A 16,986-nucleotide genomic window follows, 5' to 3' on the forward strand; every position below is an offset into this window, starting at 1 on the left:
TTATTGAGTTTATTGGTACAATCTAGGTCTACAATCAGTTACATTCATTACTGGGATCCTGTACCTTCTCATGACAGGTCTTGGTTCTCATTTTTTCCCTTGTCCCTGCCCCCCCTTCACACCTTCCTCCCCTCCCCACTAACAAACTCTTTATTTCCATTTTTCCATTTTCTCATATTTTTTCTTTTCCCTTATTTCCTTGCCCCTACGCTTCCCCCTTTATCTACACCTTTACCCCTTTTCTTCCCACTTCACATGCACATGACACATCTTAATTCTTGATATACTCACTGGCCCTCTCCTCCTCCCACCCTCCTTTCATATCTTTATATCTATTAGAATTTTTGTTCAGCAATTGTATGTAAAAGTTTTATCAGCCAAGCACTGTGAAGTAAAATGTAAATATTAGTGCAAAGACATAAAATTTGACTTAAGTTTTTCCTCTTTTATTAATTTCAACTTCCTTAAAGTAACATGAGTCAATGGTAGATTCTTAACCACTTCTTATAATATCTTCTGCAATGCTTACAGAATGTATTATGTAAGTCACAGTGCATCACTTATCTTTTGTATTAAAAGAAAATTAATATTTTCGCAGCAAAAATACTATTGTGGTTAAGTGAAGAGCCATAGTATAAGAGTATAAGTATAGTGGAATAGAATAAGGATATGTAAAGCTATAATCTATAAATACGATATGCCAACTTTCCATCCACATTTGATAGAACAACACAATAGTTCACAAAATGATGGAAAGTGGAAAGTTGATGCTTTCTATCCTACTCATTTACTGCTTATGTTGAGAAGGGATCATCATTTGAACAATGACATTATGTATATAATAAATAAAATTAAACTGTAAGAAATTATTCAAATTTTGAAATACTACTATTTCAGGTGCATAGAATTTGCATGAAGAAATGTGATTAAAGAAACCAAATCCTTCTATTAGCTGCACTGAACCCCTAAAGCAATTTAGGAATTTGTTTCTTACAGACAATTAATCACATGCAGGCTTGCCAGATAACTATTGATTGCCCTTTTCCAGGCTAGCAGCAGTCAGACAGTAGACAGACAAATGCCCTCAGCAGAGGAAAGCTTCTTTCTGCTTCTGCCTCGTGTTGCTTTTAATTGTTCTTTCATAAAATGTATGCCATTTGCTGTTAATCTCTATAAGCAACACTTATATAGGTGTTACGTTTTTTGTTTACCTTTATGCCAAGGTCCTTCATAAGCTCAATCTCAAAATTCACTACATCATATGGCAGTCGGAACTGAGGGATTTCAGAAGTACTGATAAAGAAAGAGAGAAGAAAGAAAGATAAGTGAAAAAATTACCAATCATAAAAAAGTACCATCTATTTAATGAGCATCATTACAGGTATAAGTATTTTTCTATGTGTATTTCTGTTTCACATAATGTGAGCAAGAGTATATCCACATTTTCACTTCCATTGTAAAATATCACATGAATTGAAAAGATACAGTAGAAACTCATATAAAAATTGTAAGCAATAATTATTAAAGTGGTAATTTTAAAATTCTATATTTTATTAATAATTTTATGGATTCCTCAAATAATAAAAACATAAACTTTGAGAAAAGTATATATAAAGTTTAATATATACACGTGCTAAATATTAAAACAATCTGCTGGAAGATAAAATAGGTAAAATTCTTGAAGACACAAGCATAGGCAATGATATTCTGAACAGAAGCCCAATCACATAAGAAATAACATCAAGAATGAACAAATGGCCTTATATCCAATTAAAAATCTTATGTAAAGCAAAGGAAGCAATCAACAGAGTGAAGAGACAACCTACAGAATGGGAAAAAAAGTTAACAGCTACTCTTCATATATACCATTAATATTTAGGATATATAAAGAACTCAAAATTTAGAAAACCAAAATAAAAGACCTAATCAAAAAATAGGCAAATGAAATGGACACTTCACAGAAGAAGTTAAAATAGTTAATAAATACATGAAGAAAGGCTCAACATCTCTGACCATTAGAAAAAAGCAAATTAAAACAACACTAAGATTCCTCCTTACTCCGCAAAGAATAGCTATCATTGTGAAATTAAAATAATATCTGAAGGAGAAAGTATCCCTTCTACATTTTTTGTTGGGAATGTAAAATAGTATAACTGCTATGGAAATCAGTATGGATATTTCTCACAAAAGTAAAAGTAGAAATTCCATTTTACCCAACTATTCCTCTGACTGATATTTTCCCCAAAGAGTTAAAGACATTATTTTACAGTGATACACATATACCTTTTTATAGCAGTAAAACTCATAATAGCTAAATTATGAAATAATATTTTCCCACCAACAGATGAATAAATAAAGAAAATGTGGTTTACCTTCACAATTGACTGCCATTGTCATAGGAAGGATGAACATGGGTCATTTTAAGGAAAATGGGTGCACCTCAAAATTATAATTTTAAATAAATAAGACACAGAAGATTAAATATCACATTTTCTTTTATAGGAGAACCCCAAAATATAAATAAATTAAAAAGCAAATTTAAAGATGGATAATAGGAAACAGGGAGATAGAATTTTTGCTAAAGGGAATCAAACCAAGAGATGGAGGGAAGAGGGGGGAAGAGAAGGGAAGGGGATTAAAAAAAAGAATTAAGATATGCTATGGACATGTGCCAATTCCCCATGATGAAAGTAAGCATTATTTACTGCAAATATGTACTAAAATTAAAAATGTATGATCTAAAAATGGACCTCTAACTTGCTGAAATTTAAATATATGACTGTATTACTGTGCTGATTAAAGTACCTCACAAAAATGGATACACATTGAGGATATACTCCTAAGTGAAATAAATAAGTCACACGTGTGTAAGTACTGAATAGTTTCTCTGGTATGAAAAACTAAGATATATAAGATCCTAATGAGATGATTTCCAATGTGAAATAGGAAGAAAAGGGCAAAAGGCATAGGGAAAGTGGGAAGGGTAGGGGAAAGGTAATAAGGGAAAGAAAAAAATATGAGAAATAAAAAAATGGAAATAAAGTGTTTGTAAATGGGGAGGAGAGGAGGGGGTGTAGGGAGGGCAGGGACAAGGGGAAAAATGAGAACCAAGACCTGCCATGTAAAGGTGCAAGATCCCAGTAATGAATGTAACTGTACTGTATATCTAGAATGTACCAATAAACTCAATTAAAAATAAATAAAATAAAATACTTCACAATTAGTTCCATGTGATCAACAGAATATTTTTACGGTTAACCATTATTTGTCCATGAAAGTGTATAAAAGCATACAATGTGTTACTGTATAAAAGCATACACTTGTTACAAAGTAATTCTATTTGCTATCAGTGTAGATTGCTTGTAGTTAAAAATATTGAGTCATATAGTACTATTATTCCTATAATAATTTTTAACACTAAGGTGACGCCCAAATAACTATGCGAAGTTTTACAGTAGCAAAGCCTATATGTGTTCAGGAATATATAGGGATCCATTCATTCATTCATCTATTCATTCAACAAGAATTTATAAAATGCCAAGCACAGTAGTAGCTGCAACTATTTCGTGATGAATTTTAGCTTCAACTGTTCATATATTTTCTTTCTTGTGTGAAAAAAATATATAAACAGATAATTATGACAGAATGTGTTAAAATGAAAAGACATACAGAAATATTACAAAGATTAATTTATAAAATAAAAATTATTGAAGGTGAATCTTCCTAATCATCCAAGGAAGTTTTCCAAAGCAGTTTTCTAATTCTTTGGTGACATAAGAACTACAGTATCGAATGAATTTTCATACAAGCAATAAACAAGCCACCATGACCAAGGCTATAAACATGCAAAGTATAGTATTAAAAACTATAAAATTAAAGTTATTTATAAAAATAATTTCCAGCTAGCTGGAAAGTCATTTGTACAAATGAATTTAGGTCTAAAGTTATTTGTAAAAATAATTTCCAGCTAGCTAGAAAGTCACGTGTACAAATGAATTTAGATCTAGGCTAGAGTTAAAAACATCCCAAACTGTCCTGTGAACTCCAACCACATTATATTTTGGTTCATCTGAATGCTCTGGACCCATAGAAGGTGTCGTCTTTGAAGACTAAGCAGAAGTATTCATAAATACTATGGATAATGTGCAAGCACAGACAGACAGCCTTGACAATTACGAAGTATTGTGAGAGGAGTATTAAAAATAGACTAAAATGCAGGTTCTCAAAATGCTAGAGAGGAAATTGAAAACAATGGGCCATAAAAAATGCCTGCAAACACAATGGGCCAATAGGAATGCTAGCCAAATAAACCAATTACCTTAAAGTAAGGATTTCATATCTATGCAGACACATTTGGAGACTGAGTACCTTTCTATAGCTCAACCCTACTCTGGGATTTTTATGGGATGTAAGTAGAAGTATACAAAATAAAAAGAAAAAAAAAGTGGTGCTAGTGCAGGCCAATGACTGATTTAACTCAGAAAGAGTAGGTAATAAGAAGTAGAAACAACTTTTCTGTTGGCCAGAAAGGGGTGCAAAATTAACCTAGCAGAAAGAACCTTGAGCAATGAGGAAGCAGTCAACTACTGTCTGTAGCAGTACAACTTCGAACAATGACCAGGGCAAAAGAGAAAGCAGGATGTGGGATTGCTGGAGATCCAGCAGTTCTTAGAACTCCACAGTATCCTAAAAATCACGGTCAACTAACTTAGCACCACACTTGGTTCATGTGTTACATGATTAATTATGAGAGAATCACATTTCCCAGCATCTCTTAGAACAAATAGTGTAATGTAAATATTGAAAAATTGGTTAAATTTGATCATTAAGCAAGCAGAGTATGAAGAAGTGATTGTTATAAATGCATTATTTTTATATTAATAAATAGATGGGACCAGCAAACAGATAGGAGATACTGTATACACACATATGTAGTGCAACTGAAAAATGAAAAAATAACAAATGTGAACCAGAGTGTTTCAAGGGGAAAGATTACTGTGGGGTAAAATACCCAAGCAGGTAAGATGTTTTATAGTTTTTAATGCCATCAGCATGTAATGACCCCGACATATTTATCCTTGAATTTTATTTTCCAAACATGTATGTCTACTTGGGTGTCTAATAGCTATCACAAATTATCATGCCTCGATATAAACTTTGGTTTCTCCACTTTGTCACTGGTCTTTAGACAACTCTCTTCTATGAATTGTTCAAGCTGCACTACCCCATGACCATGCCATGCCTTCTTTAACATTATCATATCATATATATAGTATACCATATATATATATATATATATATATATACACACACACACATATATACTATATCATATATATATATCATACTACATATTTCAATCATTGTTCTAGAAATTTGTTTCATTTCTTCTTACTTTAAACTCTTATTAAATTTCTCTGGTTAATCTGAATTACTTTTGTTCCTTGAAGTTCACTTAGCGTCATTAAAACAGCTGTAATTAATTATTTGTCAGGGTGTTCATAATCTCTATCACAGGCAATTTATTTTATCTACTTAGTAACATAACATTTCCCTGAATATTCTTGATCCTTATGACCACACATTGATATCTACACATTAAGAAAAAGTATGAGTCTGTTCCAAAGTTTTCAAGCTAGCATTCTCTCAGAAGGTCCTTCTGCACCAAGCCTGTCCAGAAATTCTCGACAGCTATCCTCTGTCAGTCCCTAGCCCTAAGGTGTTTGCAGATGCTGCAAAGTCTCAAGGTTCCCAGAGCCCAGGGATGCTCTGGAAGCTACTGCACAAGGATGAAATACCTGGGCCGCCAAGGTGGTTCAGGCTAAACTGGAAATGGAGTTCCTATCCAAAGTTCCAGTGGGTTATGAGAGCCCAAAGCTACTATGTTTGGCCAAAGGTGATGCGGCTTACCACACAAGTTCATTTGCTACGGATTTCTGTCTGGCATAAAACATGTCTGGAGATTTAGCCAATGGATATAAACCTGGGTTTAGTAGTCCTGAGTATCTGCCTCACACTGGATTTTATTAAGGCCATAGTGGTAATTGAGTTTCATTTACTTCCTTTTCTTCCTCCTAGGTATAATAACATTTTTTTCCCAGTAGTGCTGCCTGAGATAGGGGAAAAAGCGATGCAGTAACATAAAACTGTCTATCCTACCTTCTTCAGTGTATCTTCGCTTTTAATATACCAAGACCAGGTAATGTGATCCCTCATCTAGTTTTCTGTACACAAGTGAAAGCACTTCCTTATATGAATAAATGCTTACATTGTTAATCACTAGAGAGTCCTATACCTCTATGTACACACACACACACACATACACACGGTTTTTTTTTTTTTTTTTTTTTTTGGTACCAGGGATTGAACTCTGTTCCTTGTGCTTTTGAGGCAGATAGTGGAACCACTAAGCTAAATCCCTGGTCCCCACTATATTGATTGATTCCTCATCAAAACTAACATTCCTAAAGATACTCTTTTACTTATTATCATCTGACATGTCTATATTTATTTTATTATTTACTTATTGTATGTCTTTTCATCACTATTTATCATTTCATCACTTTTCATCATTATTTGTCTTGTTCTTTCCGATAGTTCTAGTGCCAGAATTACCAGCATAAACTAAGGGTTTAATAAATAATGGAAAGAAATCATAAAAGCCAAGTGAATGCCAGGTCAAACAGAACTTTTTATAACAAAGAGAAAAGCAATATAATAAGCTTTGGACACTAAATGTTTTTGAAAAGTCAAATCAAGAAAAGCCAAGAGAACCATGGTATAGGCTGTGAATGTTAAATGACATTATAAATGGAGGACTGAGAAGACACTTTAAAAAGTATTCATGAAATACAAATGCCAGAATATTGAAGAGCAATCCAGGTAATTTCCATGTTTGTTGGTGATGGCTACTCCTGGAAATAGCAAGTTCAAAAAGAGAAATAGAGTTCGATCCCCAGTATCAAAAAGTAAATTAAAAAAAAAAAGAGAGAGAGAGAGAGAGAAATAGCACTGACAGTGCAAAGCTTCTGATGAGGAGATATCCAGGATGTGAATGCTAGAATCTGTTGCTCAGTACAGCAAGAGAACTCGGCGCGGATATATATGTTCAAATAATTTATATGTGCAAAGCACTTGAAAACAAGAGAGTAAGTGGGTATTCCTGAATAGTACATGAAAAGAAGAAGATTAAAGAGATAGTAGAATTTGAAACACATAATTACTTTCCAAGTTTGTTACCTATAGAAACTTTTCTTTCTTCTATATGTACTCTTATAACAATCTAAGCTTTAGAAAGACAAATATTCTTGCAGCAACCATAAATCCTTCTTTACCGTTAGTGGGATGTCAGATAACAGGGAAAAATGATTTTTCTATCCTTATGTTTCTTATATGTGATAGAATTCACTTGTAACAATTTCTTTCAATTCTTTTAAAGTGCAATTTTCATGCTTTGGTAGAACTGTGCCTCAGTTTTGAATGTCCATAATGTATTTATGATCATACATTATTAAAATAGTTCCAATGGCTATAACTGTTTCAGCTTGACTACATTTTTATTTATTGAATATCTTCTTTATTTTCTTTATTGTGACAAAATACTCTTGATATGATGAAAACACTGTAATGTTTCATCAGGTACAGTGTGTTACTAATTACTCTATTTAACAAAATATCATAGTTCATAAATTAATTTTAAATAAATAATCACAAAGTATGTACATCCATACTTTGTGATCTCAATACCATTTATTTTCAATATCATCCTATGAAGTTTTGTAATCTTTTTAATTGTCTGTTTAAAATGGAAGATATATTTGAAGAAAAGCAATACTATTGAATATTTTATAAATTTATTGTGGAAACAAAAATATCAATTGATTGTGTTCAGTATAGTAGAAATTAAATCCTGGACATCTTTTACTATCAATCTTTACCTGGGATACTAATTCACCAGGAAAAATTTTAAAAAGCTATTTGGATACAAAGAAGGACAGATAAACTTGATATCAACTCTTTAAGCAACTGATTTCAAATACAACACTAATGTAATCTTTTTTAGCCACAGTGAAAATACTACAGAGTGACGTATCACTAAGTGATAAAATAGAGAAATGTGTTGTAATTCTGGCTAAATTCATTTCAGTTTTTATAATCCTGTAATAGTAACATAAAATGTCATTGCCAATTGACAGGACAAACAAGAATGATTAAACAATCCATATTGTTCATAGATACTGCAAAAGTTCAAAGGTAAAGGAAAGAAAATAAGAATTTAAAACAACCACCACAAAGTATTTTCTCATAAAACCAAAGCAGTGTATCTATCTAAAAATGTTTAACAAAAATATAAAAATCTAAATTTACAGCCAATTTATATAATTTAAAAATGTCTAACTTGCATGTGAATGAAAAAAATACAGAGATCCTAATAACCATAATCATCTGCTAATATTGGTAACACATAATAATTCACAAAAAAGGCTGGTTCCATTTTAGGCTTCTTGTGAAAATGCAATTAAGGAGAAAAAGATTTTTACTAGTCTACCATGGTACACAACAATTAAATTCATATTTTTCAAATTAGCTCACATATTCGTTGATGTGTATAACTGAAAAACTCTTACAATGCTCATACATACATAGTTAATAGATTACATTTTTCCTAATTAAGAAAGTTCTGATAACATTCCATTAAAATATTCTAAATTCTTCCTAGTAAATAATATCAAAAGTATTTTATTTCCTAGGAAAAATAATTCATAAAATATGTGTAGTCACTTAAAGTCAAAACCGATGAAGCCTCAACACTGAAAAATAATTATTTTCTGACAATCACTTTATTTATGCTTCATATCCTTTCTAAAATATTTTCCCAGTATGTGATATTTTTTGCATCGTGATTCAGTGAAATAGCTTCATATTAATTAATAGCTTATATATTGATAAGTATATATCAATAAGTATACCAAACTATATTAATGAAACAAATTGATAATTTTATATTATCTTGGGTTTGGCATAGTGCCACTTGAACAAAATTGAGATTTATATATTCATTAGCACACATTTACAAATGCTAGTAAAAATGAGAAACAAAACAAACTTTATTCATAATTGATTAAAATTATATTTTATGTACATAGCATATGACAAATCTGCTGTTTAACAAATACTTTAGCATCTACATATGGTTTAAATATAAGGTGTAAAAAGTTATACTAAATGGTTATAATTTATAATCCATTATTTTTCAATATAAGATGATACAGTTAGGAGAAAACAATTAAAATTGATAAATATTAACTTACCACCAAATTTCTTTCTCATTTTAACAATAAATATTTTAAGCAATATATATTGCTTACTTGTACTAAATTACATGTTTTTGATCATAAATGTAATATATATGAGATATAGAATTCCATTTATTTTACATAAAGTAAATTATAATTATGCTTGGTTTAAACATCTGAAAGTCACTGAAAGAAAAAGCCAGTTTGCCTTTCTAGGTATGAGTGCACATGGAAATAAAACGAACATTCAATTGAATGCTGATTTACAGTAGTAATACTTATTAATATCAAACATTAAAAATGTACTAATTGGGGAAACATTACACAATGGACATTTAAAGAAAACATTTCTATAACAATACTATAATCAAATGCAGACTATAGAGATTTAAAGTAAAATATATGAGCAGGATAACATGTGAGCAGACAACAAATGTAAGGACTGATACTCTAAGAAGTTAGGTTTTTTTTTCATCTCAAATAGACATGATTTCCAGATACATCTCCATAAAGGAAATATCCACAAGAATGAAACAATTTTTTAAACATGATTGGTTCCTATTAACCAAAAACTTTTTTGGTGTAATTTGTCTTAAATTCATAGAACTAGACAGATGATTTTTTTCTTTTTTATTGAGTTCATTGGTAGTTTTTAAGTATACAATACAGTTACATTCATCGTGATCTTGTACCTTTACATGTCAGATATTGTTCCCCTTTTTTTCCCCGTACCCCTGTGCTCCTGTCACCTCCCTCCACCCTCCCCTATTTATAAAGACTTTGTTTCCATTTCTCATATATTTTCTTGTCCCTTATTTCCTTTCCCCTACCCTTCCCACTCCCCCTACACCTTTAGCCCTTTTCTTCCTATTTCACATTGTCAGATAAATATTTAAACAAATATTGTTTAAAGCCAACTGCAAAATTTAAAGTCAATAATGTAATCAAAATTTGAATATTTCAGAAAAGAACATTTTAAACACCATCTGTGAGTCTGAACTTTCTCTATGATTCTCAAACAACAATATCCATAATTGTTTTACTTCATCATTTTGACACTATGAATGTGAAATAAGTGTATGAATTACCTTAAGCCACCAACATATTCTTGTTTTTCAAATATAGTGATGTCAGAGTAGCCTAATCGAGCCAAAAAAGAAGCACAACTTATACTGGCAGGCCCAGCACCAAAGAGAGCAATTTTTGCAGAATAGGCATCAGGCATTTTTTCTTTGGGAGGCAGAGAAGGATTTCTAATCTGTGGGATGTTCATTCTTTTAAATACCTATGGAAAAATAAATTGCCATAATTAAAATTTTATAATTAAATCTAAAACACATTTTTAATATTTCAACTCCATTAGTGATTTAACTAGCAATGAGCAATGCCTGACATAAGTGGAATTTGTATTATGTCAAGTAGATGAAGTCTTAAGACTGGCTACATGTCAGTCTTTGAAATTCCTTCCAAGAGTTTTACCTCCTAAACTTTGCATGGTAGCACAAGCCTGTAATCCTAGCACTCAGAAGACCAAGTCAGCATGACTGTTGTGAGTTTAAGACCAGCCTGGGATACACAGTGCATTCAAGTTGGAACTACATAGCAAGATTGTGTCTCAGAAAGTTGAAAGAAAGAAAGAAAGAAAGAAAGAAAGAAAGAAAGAAAGAAAGAAAGAAAGAAAGAAAGAAAGAAAGAAAGAAAGAAAGAAAAAGAAAATCTGACTTTCCTTCCATACTTCCACTTGTCACTCAAGTAGGGGATTCCTTCTGTGAGCTCCTACAGCCTAAATATAGGCAATTACCTGCCTTCCTATGTGTTCAGTTTTCATGTCAGTCAGTAGCATTTAGTTTCTTGACAGAAGATAAAATGTCATGTGTAAGAAATTAACTATTGTACTACCAGCCTTTCATACCTACCTGGCACATACAAGTGCTGAGTAAATGATTTCTTCACATCTACTTCTGACAATGATGGAGTAACTTTTAAAGAGGAACACTTTGGAAATCTGATTAAAGGATGAGAGATGTACTGAGGCAAACCAGACTTAGAGATGCCAAAAACTCAAAGAAAAACACACAGAAGAAAGAATTGAGATGAGAGATCAGAAGTCACTTTCCGCTGCCACCTTTGCTACCTCTCAGGAGAAGGAACAAGGTCAAGAATCTTGAAAGGAAGAACAGCTCAGAAGAACCAGCAAGAGAAACCATGACAATCTTCTAGAAATAGAATGTTTGGGAACACAGGACGCCAACAATGTGCAGCAGAAAAGAGTGCAGAAAAATGAACTTAATTCTCAGTAAGACATAGCATAGTATGTTTCTAAACAAAACTTCTATAACACTAAGGAGAGTTTTCTGCTTTTGATGATGTAGGCAATACAGAAATTTGACTGAACAGTGGCTAAAGATTATTTTCTTAGCTTTATCAAACTCCTTGCACACAGCTGAAACTTCTCTCAACTGGGGCAAACCAGAAGTAGATAAGCAATATAGCCTCAGAATAGAAGGAAGGTGATTAGTCCTCACTGTATGTGTCTACCTTCCCTATCTACCAAGTGATAGCATGGGCCTGCTGTAGAGGATTAGATGCCAATCACAGATTCTATAAATTATCACTTACCATGCCTGGTTTTTGACCAAGCTGTCTTGGTCTGCCATGAAAGAAAACAAAACAACTGGAGAACAGAGATTTATATACAAGTAAATGCAAATATCAAATATAGACCTCAGAATAATTATGATGAATATATTAAAAATACATAACAAAAATGTGAACTTTCACAAATTGGGGATTTGGTACAACATTAAAAAAACATTAGACAAATATGCAGTAATTGATATTGAAATTTCATGTACAATATTTAATAGTAGTTGGACAAAGAGCAAATGCAAGACTAGTGATCTGGAAGATGGAGCAGAAAAAACTAAACCAAGCATAGAAAGTCATTACAAAAAATATAAAATGGAACAAGAGGGATATAAAGCAAAATACAGAGCTCTAAAAAATGCACAAATGGACTCCTAAAAAGAGGGGAGAGTGACAGTGAGGCTGAAGCAAAAATTGCAGTGAACAAGGTCAATAATTTCCTCTAATTGAAAGGATGAATTCAAGAAGTTCCAAAACATTAAACAAGAAAAATATAAAGAAAATCATAATATCACAGTAAGAGTGTTGAAATGACAAATAAAAAAAATAAGGAACTGAAAAACCAACTAACCTAGGCACAATGATGTCAGTGAGCAACAATAAGGCTAACAGTTTAATTCTCACAAAGAACACCAGAAGTCAAAATGTAAATCAGTACTTCAATCACACTGAAAATACCTAGAATTCATTCAGAAGTAAACCATCCTTTAAATATAAATAGAAAATGAAAACATTTTCTGAATGACTTTGTTGACAGCAATAAAGAAATACTAAAGAATACTAAAAGAATTTCTTTAGAAAGAAAGGATTATTCCAAAGGGAAACACACAGATGCATGAAGAAATAAATAGAATTAAAGATTCAAATATGACAGAAAATGTAAATTAATATTGACTGTAGAAAATAATACTGCCTTTCATGAGGAGCTCAAGAAAAATAAAACTAAAATGCATAACATAAGGTGTGAAAGCTTAGATAAATAAATGGTTCTAAAACACTGCATTATCAATTTAAGTGGTAAAAACCCTAAGATTTATCAGACTGTAATCAGTTAAGGATATTTTTATCTCTAAGCTATTAAAACAAAATATAATTAGATAATTTGAAAATGGAATTTGTGTAACATGCTTTGTTTATTCAAAGGAAATAAGTATTAGAAAATTAAAAGATACACAAAGGTGGGAAATTAAGAAGCGGTAAGATGGAGAATATAAATATGAATAATTTAATTAAATGTAAATGGACTAAAATTTACATTAAAAGATAAAAGCTTTAAAAAATACATACTTTAAATTAATGATACAGAAAGGTGTAAATTTATGCCATGGAAAAAGTTACATCATTCAAACACTAACAGAAAGAAAGCTATTATTTGTAAGCCAATATCAAACATATGAGACTTTATGCCAAGATGCATTACTAATGTTAAAGAACTTTCCACAGTAATAAAAGGTTAATCTGTCCACAAGATTTTACAACTGTAAATCTATATGAATCTTAATTATAACATGAAATATATAAAGAGAAAGTGACAGAACTAATGGTAGAATAAATAAATCAAGGCCTCAGATATAGCGCATTGTTAGAGCACTTGCCTAGCATGTGAGAGGTGCTAGGTTTTATCCTAAGCCTGGCAAAAGAATGACAGAAAGATGAAAGAGAGGGAGGTAAGAAAGAAGGGAAAGGGGAAACAAAAACATTGCTATTCTGTATTTAAATTTTGACTGCTCATGGAAATCACCTAGGAATAAATTCATATTATGGATAAACTGAATATTTAACAGATTACCTCATATTGTTATTTGTATGAAATAGGTTTTAAAAAGTAACTTCTTCTTCTCATGAAAACTCAGATAAAAAAACAAGAGATAGAGATGGATTTTTTTACTTGAAGTGAGGCATGAGGGAAACGTGACAAAATTTTGACCTCATGCACTTAATACCAACTACTCTGAATCAAATCTGCCACCAAAAATGTATAAGAAAAATCGAAATGATCACAGGTAAAAATTAGAGTATTGTCAGCAAGTACTAGAAATGCCAATTTCTCAGTCTGAGCTAAACAACTTTCAAAAATGTTCCCATAGTATTTCATCATTTTTCATTAATAGTTTATCAAAATTACCAGTAATACTCACTGTGTTTCACCCTTAGACTGTAAGAGCTTTAAGGGCAGACTCCATCTTTGAATTCATCTTTTCATTTCTATTGTTTTTATATGAGAACATATATGCTAACCAATACAAAATTTAAAACAGATTGGTAATAAAGCAGCATCATGTTACCCACTTTACTTTAGAGCTTTATAAATGATAAATATGAATATGTTTCCTTCCCTGCACTACTTAAATACTACAGTATTTCTTTCATATTACTTCTGAATTGAAACATATTCTTCTTTTAGTTCTTCTTATGCATATTGAACAGTGAATTAAATTCCAATGTAATGTAGTAATACAGTCTATCGGAACATTAATATGTAGTTACAGTTGATTTATATTTCCCTATGTATAACTATATAACAGTTTATATACTCTTCATGAATACATTTTTAAAACACATTTAAAATTGACAAGGCAGAGATACATCTAATTTTCTTTAGGAATTAAATAAATGTTTCTCTCTTTGCATTCAGTTGATTAGTTTTATTTTTATAAAAATAATAAAAATTTACTATTTCCATGCTAAAATTTATTTATACACTAGATTTCATTTAACAAACTTTAAAAAAGATACAAGTTTTTAAAAGAATTATTTGTTGATATATTTTACAATGGAAGAGAGTTTCATGTGTCTTAATGCTTCCAGTCTAAACAGTTCACTATAATATGAAGTTGATATGATATACAGAATAAAATTTACAAAATTTCTTTCTTGTTACATTCACTCAAGCATAAGAAATAGTTTAGTTCTGAGATGTAAACAGATCTAAAAGGAATTCTACCTGAAGATGCTTATAAAGTACAAACAATCCAAAAATATTCAATATGTACACGTTTTCACCTAAGGATATTTTAATATTTTTAAATCAATCTTTAAAGTTTTCCTTCAAACATTATGAAGGGTAAATATCAAAATAAAGTGTGTGTTTACTGAATTCTTGCTGGTTCTCAACACAGAGTAGGAGGTTCTGAAAGGACCTGAATAAATGAAAGCATGCACACTCAACATAGAAAGCGTCATAGACCGGCACTACAGTGGAAATGGACAGCCTCTGATGTGTGTAACCCACGCCTGAAGCCATTGACTGTTTAGTACCTTCTCAATATATGGCCCTGCTCAGTACATTAGTCTGCAGTTGATACTCCTTTGTCTTTTTTTGTTCATCCTGTTTTCATATTTTTTATTGCACTTGATTTTCCCCTTTTACTAGCAGAGCGTGTGTGATAAAGGGTCTAGTATTGAAGTCAGACTGCTTGTTCCCTCGGGAGACTTTTCTATCACAGGAGTTCCCTTTGTCCCCCTCTATCCATCCTCTATTATTCTCTTTCTTTGTACTTTGACTCACTCAGATGACAGATGTTAAACAGAATTTAAACTTGTTTGTCTGGCTTATTTCACTCAACATTATATTTTCAAGGTGCACCCATTTTCCTTCAAATTTCTCAAAACTTTCATTTTTTATAGCAGAGTAGCATTCCATTAGTATGTACATACCACTTTTTTTATTCAATCATCTGTTGATGGCTATACAGGCTGTTTCCAGGATTTAACTATCACAAATTGTGTTGCTATAAACACTGGTATGCACATTACATAGCTTAATCTATTTTTTTTATTATTTTTTGAGACCGGGTCTAACTATGTAGTTGAGACTGACATAGAACTCACTATGTAGCGCATGCTGGTCTCGAACTCACAGCAATCCTCCTGCCTCAGCCTCCCGAGTGCTGGGTTTACAGGTGTGCTCCATCAAGGGTGATTTATAATATGATATCTTAAACTCTTTGGGGAAGATACCTACCAGGGGGATTACTGGTTCATACGGAATTTCTAGTTTTAGTTCTTTGAGAAATCTCCATACTGATTTCCATACTGGTTATACGAGGTTACATACTTACCAACAAGGAAGACAGGTTCTTCTTTCACCACGGCCTTGCCAGCATTTGTTATACATTGATTTCTTCATGATTCCCCTTCTTTCTGGAATAAGATGGAATCTTAGCATTGTTTTAGTTTGCAGTTCTCTAATGGCCAGAGTTGTTGAGCATTTTTATCATATATTTGTTAATCATTTGTATTTCTTCCTCTGCAAAGTGTATGTTCATTTCTCTTGCCCATCTCTTGACTGGATCTTTGCTGGAAAAATTTATTTCCCTTTTGTAAGTTTTCTCTTCACTCCACTGACTGATTCTTTTGCTGTACAGAGCCTTTTTAGTCTGATATAATAATTCCATTTGTTGATTCCTTGTGCAACTGCGGTTCTGTCTGAAAATCTTTTCTTACACCAATGTCTTCAAATGTCTTACCTATTTTATCTTCCAGTAGGTTTAATATTCGTTTTACTGTTTAGATATTTGATTCATTTTGATTTTAAATTAGTATATGGTGAGAGATATGGGTCCAGTTTCAATATTCTGCCCTTCGCTAACCAGTTTTTCCAGTATTACTTGTTGAATGGCTACCTTTCCTGCAACATATGCTTTTGATAGTTTTATCAAAATCAACTAGCTTAATTTATCTGGGGAATTTTCTGTATCCTCAATTCTGTTCCAATGATCCACATATCTGTTTTTGCTCCAGTAATTCCATTTATAACACTACTGCTTTGTAGTGTAGCTTGAAGTCAGTTATTATTATGCCTCCTGCTTTGGTCTTGGTGTCCAAAATTGCTTTTGCTCTTCTGATTTCCATATGAATTTTAGGATTGTTTTTTTCTTGATCTGTAAATGAAGCTGTTGGTATTTTAATGCGGACTGCTTTGAATCTGTATATAAGTTTTCGGAGTATGGCCATTTTGACAATATTGCTTCTGCTTATTCAGGAGCAGGGGACATCTTTCCATTTTCTGACATCCTCTTCAATCCTTTTTTTTTTTTTTTTT

The 16,986-nt window shown here is 31.8% G+C and overlaps 1 protein-coding gene across 1 annotated transcript in view; it reads right to left on the reverse strand.

Annotated features, from left to right (window-relative positions):
* Dpyd (dihydropyrimidine dehydrogenase) overlaps window positions 1-16,986 on the reverse strand; it is an 826,486-nt gene that overhangs the window by 599,770 nt on the left and 209,730 nt on the right. Inside the window, exons 7-8 of the mRNA XM_010639922.3 lie at window positions 10,385-10,581; window positions 1,212-1,293 (exon numbers count right to left, since the gene is read on the reverse strand). Coding sequence (XP_010638224.1) covers window positions 1,212-1,293; window positions 10,385-10,581 — 279 coding nt within the window. The remainder of the gene's footprint in view (window positions 1-1,211; window positions 1,294-10,384; window positions 10,582-16,986) is intronic.

Source organism: Fukomys damarensis, unplaced genomic scaffold, assembly GCF_012274545.1.
Source record: "Fukomys damarensis isolate Sample0158 unplaced genomic scaffold, DMR_v1.0_HiC HiC_scaffold_33, whole genome shotgun sequence".
NCBI lineage: Eukaryota > Metazoa > Chordata > Mammalia > Rodentia > Bathyergidae > Fukomys > Fukomys damarensis.